The 14,151-nt window shown below is 36.2% G+C and overlaps 1 protein-coding gene across 4 annotated transcripts in view; it reads right to left on the bottom strand.

Annotated features, from left to right (window-relative positions):
- The window catches only part of PNPLA7 (patatin like phospholipase domain containing 7), a 226,450-nt gene that overhangs the window by 140,225 nt on the left and 72,074 nt on the right, over positions 1-14,151 (bottom strand). For all 4 annotated transcript variants that reach the window (XR_004231932.1, XM_031951881.1, XM_012554075.2 and 1 more), the window contains one exon: positions 6,096-6,209. Coding sequence is in view for 3 of the 4 variants with exons in the window: in XM_031951881.1 (XP_031807741.1) it covers positions 6,096-6,209 (114 nt within the window). In the remaining variant the exon portion in view is untranslated. The remainder of the gene's footprint in view (positions 1-6,095; positions 6,210-14,151) is intronic.

Consider the following 14,151-nt stretch of genomic DNA (forward strand, 5'->3'; position numbering starts at 1 on the left):
ATGGAAGTAATCTTAGAAGGAAAGCTGCTGTTGTGGTGGCTGTTTATCCTTTGTTCTTGAAGATGACCATGACAGGGAGGGGATGCTATGATATGCAGTTGTACTGGATTTAAATGAGGGAGGGCTGTGCATGGTCACCTGCCTCACTTTCCCCTCCAGAGCCATCTAGGTCCAGTGGCAAGACATAGATTAGGATGACTGCAGATGGTCCTGGATGAAATGAGAGATGGTGGTCTTTTTAAGCTAAAGCCTTCCACAGGACTGAGGCTGAACCCATTTAGTGACTGAGGCAAAAGAGCTCCTCTTTCACCTATCCCACCCCCCAAAAAAAATCTAAATAAATAAATATGGGAGAGGAAGACCCTCAAGGTTTCTGGCTAAAGCAGAAATGACTGCTGTTTACATTCAATCTGAGTCAATCTGGACCCAAACTATGACCAAATGGGGCTTGGCCTAGGACCTATTGGCCAATGAGAATCAGATTGGTTTTAGAGGGAAGGGAGACTGGGAAAGGCCTCCTGAAGTAGATGGAATTTGACCTAAATCTTGAGGAAGGTCAGGGAAATTTAGGGACAAAAGTGTATAGAAGGAATGCTCTAACCACAAAGGACAGACTGTGAATGCAGCATCCTTCTCTTAAACTCCTTAGCAATAAACTTGCCTATACCAACCTCCCTGGCTTGCAGTTTCCTTGGCCAAAACAAAGTTAAAGATGTGATTTTGGAGCTCAGGAGAGATGTTAGGATTAGATATTCAGATCTGCAAATCACATAAGGAAAAGCTGATGAGGTTACCAAGTATGAGAGTGTAACCGCCCCCTCAGAGGTTACTGATTGTCAGTCTTGCCTAATCCCAGGCCTTTAGAAATCCCTGGCCACTGTCTCTTCAAGTAGTGGTTATTTACCAATTTTACCCAATCATAGTCTTCAGAGATCTCTGGTCACCTCCTCTCTGACCAATGGTTCTCCTGTCCAACAGAGCACCTGGACATAGTGGCTTGTGAGCTCAAGACTTTATTCCAGGTGATCACATCCTGCACTACTCCTGCACTCTTAATGAACTCCCGCTGACTCCTATTGAACTCCTCCTACTTCCTGGATCCCACTAGGAGGTCAGGGAAGGAGACATCTTCCGTGGATGATGGGTTCTCGATGCAACTAGAGTTTCGGCTGGAGAGGCATGCCTGCTGGCTGCAGAAATTACATTCCTGTGCCTCAGGCATCAAAGCCTTTTTACTTCCTCTTATACTATGGGAGGTTCCTCTTAGAACCTTACAAGAGAGTAAAGAGGAATATGAGAAAACACACCAGTACAGTACCATGGGGAACATTCCCAGTTAGGGGGTATGTTGTGGAAGGAGAAGCAGCAAAAGAGATAGAAGAGGAGTCAAACAGGTTCAAAGAAATTCAGAAAAGTGAGTAGAGAATAACCATGAGGAGAAGGGGAGTGATAGTGTCAAAAGCTTCAGAAAATCAGAAAAGAGTAGAACTAAGAAATGGCAATTAGATCTGGTAATTAAAAGACTGGGGATGGTCAGATCAAATTAGTATTTTCTAAGAATCAGGGAGACATGGGTGAGTTCATGGGCAACAGGGAAGCAGAAAACAGAGTGAAATTAAATATTAGCAAGAGGGCAGGAATGATAATGGAGCAAGCTAATGAAGAAGATGAAATAAAATGGGATCAAGACTGCATGTAGATAGTTTGTCTTAGCAAAAAAAGTAACCTTTTTGAGTGAGAGTAAAAGTAGAGATACTAAGAGATGCTATGTGATGTGATAAGGGAAGGAGGGGAGAATAGGAAAGTCTTGGTGAATAATCTTAATTTTCATGGTTAAGTGTGAGGCACAATTCTTAACAGAGAGAGTAGGGGAGAAGTGCCATGTGAAACCTGAGGAGAAATAAAAACAGTTTGAAATAATGTATGGAATAGTGAATCAATGAGGGAAATGTAAAAATGTTGCTGTTCCACAGCAAGAGCCCCTTTAAGATAATGTAATATAAATTTGAAATGGACTCAGTCAGCATGGTTTCATGCTTATCTCCAGGTCTGCTTAACAGCACAAGAACAGGAGTTAAGATGGTAGATAAGGAGTAAAATACAAGGCATCACTGGCAATAGAAGAAGGCAAATTAAAGTAAAATAAATGGCAGTGTCTTGTTGAACTAGTTCACAGATGACTCAAGACAGGAAAGAGAATAGTATTGCCAATACAGGAGTAAAGTCACAGGAAAGAAGTGAATTATAGAGGAAATGGAGGTCCCAGTTATCAAGGAGAACCAAATTGGGGCCAGAAGGCAGAGGAAAAAATGGAATGACAAAAGATCATAATCAGATTAAATAAATTTCAGAATTCATGAATATGAGATTTGGATACACGAGTGAGCCAAGATCCAAGGGATAATTATTTCTTTATGTAGCTGAAAAGGAGTAGAGGTCCAAGAATGTGCTAGACATGCTAGTACACACTGATGATACAAGCTCACATTCTAATGGAGGAGAAAACATGTAAATAACTATATTCATTAAAAAAAAAAAAAAAAACTTGCAAATGGTGATGTGATAGTGGAAAGGTCCCCTTTCATCCTTGATTTATCAAGTCTAAGAAAATGTGCATATTTGATGAAGTCAAAGGAAGCCCAAGTATGATAAAACAATGGCTGGGAACAACTACAGCTAAGAGTCCAGTATGGGTGTATCTATAAGAAAAAAATGTTTCTTTCTAGGATTCTTCATCTTAGATCTTTGGGTCAAACAGGGACCCAAAACAGAGATGGATAATCTTTTGATCTAAAGATCTCATTATATGACTATAGACTAAGAATGTTATCAGAATGTCTCTGTATAAAAATACTCATAGCTATATCATTTGTAAACAACAAAAAATTATAAACAAACACATTCAATAACTGGAAGCTAACTCAATAAACTGTAGCATTTCATTTTAATGGCAAACCACTGTATTGTTTTAAAAAATAGCAAGTATTAAAAATACAAAGGGACAGCTAGGGGACCCAGTCAATAGAGAACTGGGCACTGGACGAATTCAAATCATACCTCAGACATTTACTACTTATGTGGAAAACCCCTCCAGTATTTTAGCTCCAGTATATTAGGAAACATTGATGTGCTATGGTCTACAATCAGACATGACTTAACAATAAAAAGAAGACAAAGAAATACAGGAAGACAAACAAAACAATGCAGAGGAAACAAGAGGACTAGAGTACAACACACTGACTACAATTTCAATATTTCAAGTATCTGTAATTTGATAAATACTCCTTCCTTCCACTATTTTCTATTGTAATCCCCCTACAACTTAGTAGATGATTTTCAAGGATTGTTTTGGCTGAAATATTCATCACTCTATAACCAACACAGTCTTTATAATCTTAACTAGAATGATATTGAGTTGACAGGCTTTGTGGCACTCGTCAAAGTTAGCTTTCAGATGCCACAGTCTTTGAATCAAGGGCTGCCTTCATACCACACAGAGGGACCTGAGTAAAAAATTTTTAAAAAGAAAAAGAGCAACACCAAAACTTTTAAATTGCATAGACAGGAAAAAGATTGGAAGAGGAAAAATTAAACAAATTGTTACCATTAAAATGTTATTTAAACAACTATTTTTACATTATCAAAATGTAAATAATTTGAATTTGGAGTTTTATATAGTAGATTATATGTTTAGAGCTATAAAGGCGTTTATGTCAGTTAAGTCCAACTCCTTCATTTTCCAGATGGTGAAACTGAAGTCTAGAGGAGTTAAGTGATTTGCCCCAAGATATAAACAGATGAGTAATAAAGTCAAGATTTGAATCCAAATACAATGTTCCTTCTACTGCACCATTGTAAGGCTTTATTTTTCATTTTGTTTACTTTATTTAGATTTTATATTTCACTTGAATTATATCTGTTGAAATTATTATTGAGATAATAATTAGAAGTATTTTTAAAAACACATGTGTATAATGTGGAAAAGTCTATAGTCACCCACATTAAGTCCTTGAAGACATACTCCAACACACAGATAATAATTATTCTCAATAATTCTACTTTAACATACCAATAATGAAATATGTACCTATATATGTAAATAAAGGAAATGTATGACATTTCCAAAGTGTAAGAAAATTTACTTAATTTTAGGAAGTATGGTGAAAAGTGAAGTGAGGGCTGAAGAAACCTGGGTTTCTTCTAGCTTAGGTACTTATTATCTCTATAATTGCAGATAAGTTATTTAGCCATTCTAGGTTGCCTCAGCTGTAAAATGAGAATGATAATTTATTCTTACCCTATTTACATCACAGGGAAATGTGAGTTACCATAATTGTGAATTCAACAGTTGGAAAATTTCATATTACCATCTCACCATCTGAACTTTTATCTTTTCTTTTTATACTCACTTTGGGACAAAAAGGTATTTGGATCAGAGTATTGGATTAGGAAATAGAGTTGCTATTAAGGTACTCAATTTTTTGGTTATAATCTATAGCCCACACACAAAAAAAAAAGTACCTGCAGTCTCTGGCAGTGATCCCATTATTGAATCATAACTATGTTACAGTCCTTAGGGTTAGAATCTGACCATGTCTCAACTTTCATGGAGATCTAAGAAATAAGTAATGTGAGCTTTCTCTGACACCATATCCAGTTACAGAGGGGGGGGGGGGGGGCAGCTTTTTGTTTCTATTCCAACTCTTGCTCAAAACCACATGTGCACAATCCCATATTCTCCACAAGATGCTCTGTCCCAATTCAACCCACTTCATGATTTCTATTCTAAAGAAAAGTTTTTATTTTTAATTTGGGGGTCATTTGCAACTAATAGAAAAGACAAGAAGATTTATTTAGCTCTTAAGAGACATGGCACATCTGACCCTTGAAACTGAGCCATGATTTTCCAAGTGTTTAAGCAAAAAAAAATCCCGTTGACAGAAGTGGAAAATCCTCAATCCAAGAGGGCAGACTAACCAGAGGGAAGAATTTTTTATTCTTTTCAGTGTTTAGTACATCTAATTCAACTAATATCTTCTACTCCTTGAAACTTAAAATTTCTCTTAGCTTCTTTTCGCAGTTGCATTCCACTGATTGATTCTCATCTTAACATTTACTTTTCTGAGAATCTCTTCCCTTCAAACAATTTCAACAACCACTTACAAATTTAGATCTTTAGATAGTGACCCTTCTCCCCTTTCCTCATAGTTTCATCTTCCCGTAGGACAACTCCACCTGAATATCTTGCCGATACCTGAATCAAAACATGGCCTTAGTTTAAGTCATCCATCTTACTTCTTAATCAAAACTTGACCAATATTGTCAACAGCACCCCAAATAATCTTACATTTATTTGACTCTTTTCTCTAATGGGCCTTCAAAATTCATCTTTAACAAGATCCCTTGCTATATCTCACTCTAGCCTTTTCCATAATTTTATTCACCAATTCAATGTAGTCATTTTACTAGTTATAGTCTGCTTTTAATTTGCTTACTTCCTCTGACTACACCTAAATGTGGAAGGCCTTCCTGCCAATGCATGACCACCACCATGTTCTTTAAAACCTCAATAATCACTTTCTAAGGAATCTTCTAAACTTCTAAGAAGTTTTCCCTAACTCTTACCATCCTCCATTCATAAAAATTTTAAATCCTTAAATCCCTTATAGCAGGAATGGGAAATCTTTTTTCTGCCAAGGGCCATTTGGATATTTATATCATTCATGAGCTATACAAAATTATACACTTATAGAACTCAAGCAGTAGGAAGTTATTGTACCCAGCTTTCAACTCATCCAGTGTCTCCAGTTGCCTTAGCAAATAATTTCTAGGGTCTTAGATGGTTTAAAGGCCAGACGTTCCCACTCCTGCTTTCTAGAAATATAACTTTAGATCTGGAAAGATGTCTACGCTTCACTTGCCAAGATACGTGCCAAGTTCGCTGGGGACAAGAACTACATGTTCCCTAAAAGCATCTCCTATAATACACTATACACACTAGTTCTTTGATATCTAGATATGATTGATTAACATATCTGGACCAAAGTCAGGGAACAAATGGTAAAGGTGAAAGAATGATAATATTATTTCTTTACCTGTGGATATCTGCGCTTGATGGAAGTCAATGCTCCTGCTGGTAACTTGGCCAATTCTGAATCACGGACAGCATGTACTGTTGTAGCTCTGGACTGATAGGTTAGTGTCTCCACCTGAAAGAAAGGGACCAGGAATGCTTCAAAATTTACTATATTTCATATCCACAGACCAAACTAGAATACATGCTGGAAGCAAAACCACATATCTTCTCAAGAATAGCAGCAGCTGAGTTAAATAATGTAAAGCAAACAAACAAACATGAAAATCTCAAGATTACAGATAAAATGACCAAAAGTCTCAACCATCATTGGCTTCTTTATCAGACTGCAGTCTTTTAAGAAACTTGGAACCATAACTCGATTGGAGAATAAGAAAGAGAAAGAGAAAATAAGGCAACATTTTCATCCTACACTGAGGAGTCAATCTTTCCTGTCCTGACCAGAAGGAGAAATGAAAAAATGATCCAAAAGTACAACTGCACTTATGTTGAGAAGATTACAGGCACGTGGCCATGTTAACAGAAGCAATAAAATTTGATACAGGCCAAAATGACCTCCACTAAAATCAAAGCTCTGACCCTACCAAGCAGAACAATGCCACCCATCACCAAATGGATGATTGCATTTAAAAGAAAATAGGAAACTATAACATACTCCTTGAGCTTTTAGAGTCAGCATTCATTTCTTCTCATCTTGAACACAAAAGCTCTCTATGAGGAAAAAAACACTAAATCAAAGCATGGAAATGATCTGCCTGTCTAAAAAGAAAGGAGAAAGGAGAAGAGCACAGTATCTGAGTAGGGCACTGAATTAAAGGCATTTGTACTCAAGTGGAATGATGGGAAGTTATAGAACTACTTCCACTGATTAGCATTAAGCAAATGAGAATTTACTTGGAAAGGATATTAGGCAAATAAAAACCAACAAGGGTATAATCATCAAAAATATTTATAAAAACATCCTCAAAAAACTAATGAATTTTCTCCCATATTTTTCTGAGACATATATGATGTTAGATGTTAGAATCCTTACAAAGTGTTAACTCAATGGAATTGATAGAAACAATGCTTATGTTTACACCTTTGAGAGTTCACACATTAGCTCACACATTAGTTCACAAGTTTGGGAGATTCACAAGTCAGGATTCAGTATGAGATTCACAAGTTTACACCTCCCACAATCCCACTCTCTTAGAGGAGGAGTCAACCTTTGGGTTCACACCTTTAAGAGATCATATATATAAGAAACTCTTAGAGCTTTAATCAAGAGACTTGAAGAGATTGAGAAAGCAGGAGTCAGTTAAGGAGACTGAGAAGCTAGAGATTGCAGTTGGGCAGAACTGGGGATTTGGGAGAGGAGAGGCTAAAGCTGGCAGAAGCAGAGACAAAGATCTAGCAACAAGAGCTGTTGGAACCAAGGAAAGCCTACCAAGCTATTTTGGAAGAGACAATAAAGAACTACTTTATCAGCTGACTGCATTTGAGGTGATTATTAATCTGAACTGAAACTAAGGCTGCCTCCAGAAGCCCCCCAAGAAACTTGCTCCAGGAGAACAATCATATTTTAGAAAAGAAAAAGAACACCATAGTTAGAGATCTGACAAGAAGTGAAGAATAAATATTCTCAACAATTATTTGTTGTTTAAAGAAGCAGAAGTGAAGATGGAAGTGGTGAAAACAGATGAGTATTTCTGGAGTGCAAAATGGAGACTGTAGAATATGCCACAGAAAAAGAAAGCATATACAAATAGGCCCAATGTTCCAAACAAAAATCAATGAAATGTCCTTAGGAAGGAAATCCCCTGAGAAACACCTAGAAATAGGAGCTCATGGGACACAGCAGCTTGGGGGTACAAAGGCAATTTGAACCCTCACCATTTTCATTACTGCCAGTATCTCACTGATATTCCACGAATTAAATCCCTGCAGAGAAATAGTTTTAAAAGCTCAATAAGGGAAACTGCTGGGCAAAATGTCGTCATAAGGAGCCCAGGGGAGAATCATGCCATTTCATTGCTTGGTAACAGCACCTGACAGCCAATTTCATAAGCCTGCACCATAGGAAATGGTATCTGGAATTAAAATCTACACAATGCATCACAAATCTCAGACAGAAAAAGCAAGTCCAGGAACAGCTGCAATTACCCTGGATTGTAAAACCTAGACAGTGGATGCTTAGCAACTGCTGAACACCTTCAGGGGAAAGGATGTCACTTTTCATTCTGTTGTGTTTTCTAACATCAAAGAACATACAAAGAGGATGGTAGGGTTTTATTTTAGCAAAATAATTTAGTGATGGCTTATTAAGTTCAAGTGGCAAAAAATATTACACATTAACTTCAGATCACCAGATCAAAGGCTAATCCAGAGGAATACATAGAATATATGAAACCAGCAAGGAAGATGACATATTAAGGCCTCAGGATCAAATTCTCAAAAAGCAAGTTTCCTCAGCAACAGCAACGTTGGCTTCTTTGTCAGAAGTGGCAGGCTACAATGCAGAACAATTTTGATGGGTTAGGTCATATGGATATATTCTTTTTTTTAAAAAAATTATTTACTTTTTAACATTCATTTTTTTAAAGTTTGATTTCCAAGTTCTCTCTCCAGCTATTGAGAAGACAAGCAAAATGATGTCAATTTTTATACAGGTAAAGTCATGCATTTCCATATTAGCCACATTATAAAAAAAATTTAAAATGAGAAACAAAAAAAAGTATGCTTCAATCTACATTCAAAGTTTATCAATTTTCTCTTTGGAATTGGATACAATTTTTCATTATAAGTCCTTTGGCATTGTCCTGAATCACTGTCTTTATTAGAGTAGTTGAATTTCAGTTGATCATCCTTACAATTTTGCTGTTATTGTGTAAAATGTTCTCCTGGTTCTGTTCATTTAACTTTGTCTCAGTTCATATAAGTCTTCTCAAGTTTTTCTGAAACCATCCTGGTCATTATAAGAAATATTATCATTTCTTATAACATAATAGTATTCCATCATAATCATATACCATAACTTGTTCAGCTATTACCCAATTGATGAGGATGATACTCTTGATTTCCAATTTTTTTTGATTTGGATTTATTTTTATACCACAAGAATAACACATTAGAATACAGCCACATCAGATTTTTAGTGTTGTCAAATCGCTTTTGGCCAATTCTCAATAATGCAGAATAATAATAGGAAGAATCTATTCTTCACTTGCAGCCTTTGTTGCAATCATCTGAAGCCTGCAGAAATTTAGGAAGAAATTTAGAACATAGCTTCAAATGTGGATATCCTTAGTCTTAGGGTTGCATCATCCAGATAAAGAGAGGAACAAGCTCTTATGATAAGCTATGTAGTCTTCAGATTTTTAAATTAACTGCTCTCTACAAACCATAAACAGTGGGGCAGTTAAAAAAGCTACACTTGTGCTTTAAATTTGAATGTGGTGTTCATCTCAGAAATGCACATAATGGGCACAAGTCCATAAAACCTTCTGTTATTAAAGAAAATTTTTATCCAAAATGTTTCCCCAAGAATGTCCTGTGCTCTGGTTTACCATAGAGAAAATGAAAAATGAAACTCCTTGGTAGAAAGGTAGAATAAGACTGATATCATAATTTTTTTTTCATATCCCCAGTACCTAGTACATAGTATTTAATAAAAGCTTATTAACATTGAGTGTCTGATAGTACAATTGCAACACCTGCTTTTCTGCATTTAACTGATGCAGAGTAAACTTTGTTTTAACTTCTCATTTTGTTTTTGTGTCTACTTTTTAGTGGTTCTTTTTTGTATAGATTGCTGCACTTTGTTCTTTCTTCTATTATATCACTGTTTCATTTTATTGAATTATTTAATTGACTCACCTTTAATATTACAATGATTAGGTTTGCATTTTTTTCCCCATTTATTTCTTTAGAATTGTATTCTTAGCCATTTCCTCTCAAGTAAGTAGTCTGATGATCCTGTGATTAGTTTTTATTATTCTATCTTTGAATGCTAATCTATTCCCACATTCTCTCTCTCTCTCTCCCTTGTTCTCATGTTTAGCTTTTCTTAAATTTTTCAATTTTACTTATATTAGTAATTTTTTAAAAATAATTCCATTAGTTATTTAGCTATCTACTTATTCCACTTGTCCCTTCAGTCAAGTGTATGATTCAAAATTTTGCCTCCAACCTTTTATTTTTATTATTTTTTTCTTACAAGTGTCTTTACTGAGTTTTATTTTGTTTTTTGACTTGTAAGCTATACCCTTATTTGTTCTTTCTGGATTCTCTTTAATATATCAGTTCACATTTATAAAGAACTATAATATTTGGAAAGTACTTCATTTTATTCTCACTATAACCCTAAGTTGCTCAGGGTCAGCTAGTAAGTATAAGACAGAATTTGAACTCAGATCTTCCTGATATCACATCCAGCATTCTGTTGTACCACCTTGCTGTGTCCCTCGTAAGATTAGGGGTTCTGAAGTCTTTCATTCTCTAATCATTTTCCATTATTGTTGTTGTAATTCTTGACTTTTCTCCACATAAGACAGTAAAAAGAATGGAAGGAGAATAGCCCTGTTCCTTCATAACTATTATAATAAAAAGGGGGAAAGGAGCAGTAAATCAGGAATTATCAAGAAACCCAAGGAAAAACCAGAATAAGAGAATTTTGCCTCCCCAGATCTACACAAAAAGAGAAAATGAGTTAAGGGCTGCAGAGAAAAAATTCCAGTCCATCCCAGAAGCTCAGATCACAAAAGCCTATCAGAGTGGAGATGAAAAGCAAACCAGAAAAATGTAGGGTCTGAAGCAGTGTATGAAAGCAGGGGCTAGCCAAAGATGCCTAGAGCCTCTGACTCCATCATTCTATCCCAACTGTAATTCAGGATTCTAAAAAGCTCAAACAAGGAGAGCAACAATTTGGGCTCTCCCTGGATCAGATCACTCTAGCACAGCACATTAATCAGAAGCTTCCTAAGATTGATAAAAAACACAGAACTCATTATCCAGACCCCAAATAACATAGATCAGCATTTAAAAAGGACTTCAGAAAACTGCATTAATACCAAATCCCAATTCAAGAAGTAAGGCTGTGAAAACGAGTAAATAAAACAAAACAAAAAATTATGGAGAAAAAAAAAATTAGAGAGCCAGTGACACTCAAGACATAAACTGAAGGAAAAAAGTAACTCCACATCATCTCTAAGCAAAGCTTCAAAGAAAATACAGATATATCATAAACTCTACTGGAATTTCTGGAAGAAAGGGAAATAAAATTTAAAATGATACTAAAAAAGAAAGGATAGTTTTAAAGGAAAGAATAGAAATAGAAGTGAAAGTTTTAGAGGAAAGAACTGCAAAAACAATAAACAGATTGATCAAGAGGGAAAAAACTTTGCCCTAAGTAACAAGACTTCTTTTCTCCCTTAAGGCAATTGGGGTTAAATGACTTCCCCAGGGTCATACAGCTAATATGAGGCCGGAGTTTTGACCATTGTGCCATCTAGCTGCCCCAAAGTAACAGATTTCTTGAAAATTAGACTGGTTCCCCATCAACTGGAGAATGGCTGAATAAATTGTAGTTTATGAATATTATGGAATATTATTGTTCTGTAAGAAATGACCAGCAGGATGATTTCAGAGAGGCCTGGAGAGACTTACATGAACTGATGCTGAGTGAAATGAGCAGGACCAGGAGATAATTATATACTTCAACAACAATATATATTGATTGATGATCAATTCTGATGGACCTGGCCATCTTCAACAATGAGATGAACCAAATCAGTTCCAATAGAGCAGTAATGAACTGAACCAGCTACACCCAGCAAAAGAACTCTGGGAGTTGACTATGAACCACTACATAGAATTCCCAATCCCTCTATTTTTGTTCACCTACATTTTTGATTTCCTTCACAGGCTAATTGTACACTATTTCAGAGTCTGATTCTTTTTGTACAGCAAAATAACTGTTTGGACATATATACATATATTGTATTTAACTTATACTTCAACATATTTAACATGTATTGGTCAATCTGCCATCTGGAGTAGGGGTGGGGGGAATGAGGGAAAAAGTTGGAACAAAAGGTTTTGCAATTGTCAATGCTGAAAAAATACCCATGCATATATCTCGTAAATAAAAAGCTATAATATAATAAAAAAGGAAGAAAGAAAGAAAGAAAATTAGACTGAATTGGACACAGATCAATGAATCCATAAGACAACAAGAAATGTTGAAACAAATTAAATAACTGAAAATGTAATTATCTTTTATCAAAAATAGCCTTGAAAAGTGGTCAAAGAAAGATAATATAAAAATCAACACATTACTTGAAAACTCTGACTATATCAAAGAAATATCAACTAGTGATAACTCATAGACAAAAGTAGTGCTCCAAAGTAAAAATCACATGCATTTCACACCACGCAACCATTGCCTTCTCCACAGTCAGTCTCTACTCCAAGCCTGGACCACCTCACCCTTAATTAACCCTATGTCCTGCCCATCTTTCTGAGTGTCAAATTTCCCCAGGAACTCATTTGACCTTCTCCTAGACTACAACATCATTCGGGGAGTGATAATTCTCTCAGAAAAGGTAATTCACACATGCTAATTCATGAAGTCCCCTAGACAAACATAACAAGGTTCTTGACTCTAGGTAGGCTTATCCCAGGTCAAATTGAGCAACACAGCTACTTTCCTCCTTCAAACCTTCTTTCCTTCCTTTCCTCCCTTCCTTCCCCTTCCTCTATCTCCCTCTTTCTTTCTTTCCTAATCTCTTCCTGTCCACATAGGGTATCATAACCTTATCTGCAGCTTTATGCTCAAAGGAATATAAATTTTGATCATTGAAACCTAATAAAATACCTTGGGGTTTACAGGCTAGATTTCCTTCTTAAGGACCATGTTTTAAACCCAAATCATTCTGACTCTTATGGATTTGTCAATAATAAGTCCCAGCTCAAGTCTCACTTTGTCATTATTTGGGCTCAAATGGCTTATAGTGAATGGAAATAGCAATTGTTTCCATTTTGGCTAGAAATTCTGAAGGTTTTTCCCTCCCAGCTTGATTTTTTTATGACTAAGTAAAAGAAACCATTCTTTATCTTTTTTCTTACCTAGCCTAAATCACTGAATGGGTATTGCCTCAGTCAAACTGAAACCTGGGAAAGACCTTAATTTAAATTTAAAAAGCCAAGTTCTCCCACTAGATCTGGAACCACCTCCCATTGTCCTGATCTATATTTTGCCACTGAATTCAGATGGCTCCAGAGGAAAAAGTGAGTCTGGTGACTTTGCACAGCCCAACCTCCCTTAAATTCAATTCACTTGCAAGTCATGACATCACTTTCCTGATGTTATGGTCCCCTTCAAGAACAAAAGACAAAAAAGAATATTCCACATCACTACTGTCAAAGCATCTTTCTTCCATTTTCTGTGACATTGTACAGGAATAAGAGGCACTATGAATGTTTGTGGCAGCCCTTTTTGTAGTGGCTAGAAACTGGAAACTGAATGGATGTCCATCAGTTGGAAAATGGCTGAATAAATTGTGGTATATGAATATTATGGAATATTATTGTTCTGTAAGAAATGACCAACAGGATGATTTCAGAAAGGCCTGGAGAGACTTACACGAACTGATGCTGAGTGAAATGAGCAGGACCAGGAGATCATTATATACTTCAACAACAATACTATATGATGACCAGTTCTGATGGACCTGGCCATCCTCAGCAACCAGATCAACCAAATCATTTCCAATGGAGCAGTAATGAACTGAATCAGCTACGCCCAGAGAAAGAACTCTGGGAGATGACTAAAAACCATTACATTGAATTCCCAATCCCTATATTTATGCCCACCTGCATCTTTGATTTCCTTCACAAGCTAATTGTACAATATTTCAGAGTCTGATTCTTTTTGTACAGCAAAATAACGGTTTGGTCATGTATACTTATTGTGTATCTAATTTATATTTTAATATATTTAACATCTACTGGTCATCCTGCCATCTGGGGGGGGGGTGGGGGTAAGAGGTGAAAAATTGGAACAAGAGGTTTGGCAA

Source organism: Sarcophilus harrisii, chromosome 2 (assembly GCF_902635505.1).
Source record: "Sarcophilus harrisii chromosome 2, mSarHar1.11, whole genome shotgun sequence".
Taxonomy (NCBI): domain Eukaryota; kingdom Metazoa; phylum Chordata; class Mammalia; order Dasyuromorphia; family Dasyuridae; genus Sarcophilus; species Sarcophilus harrisii.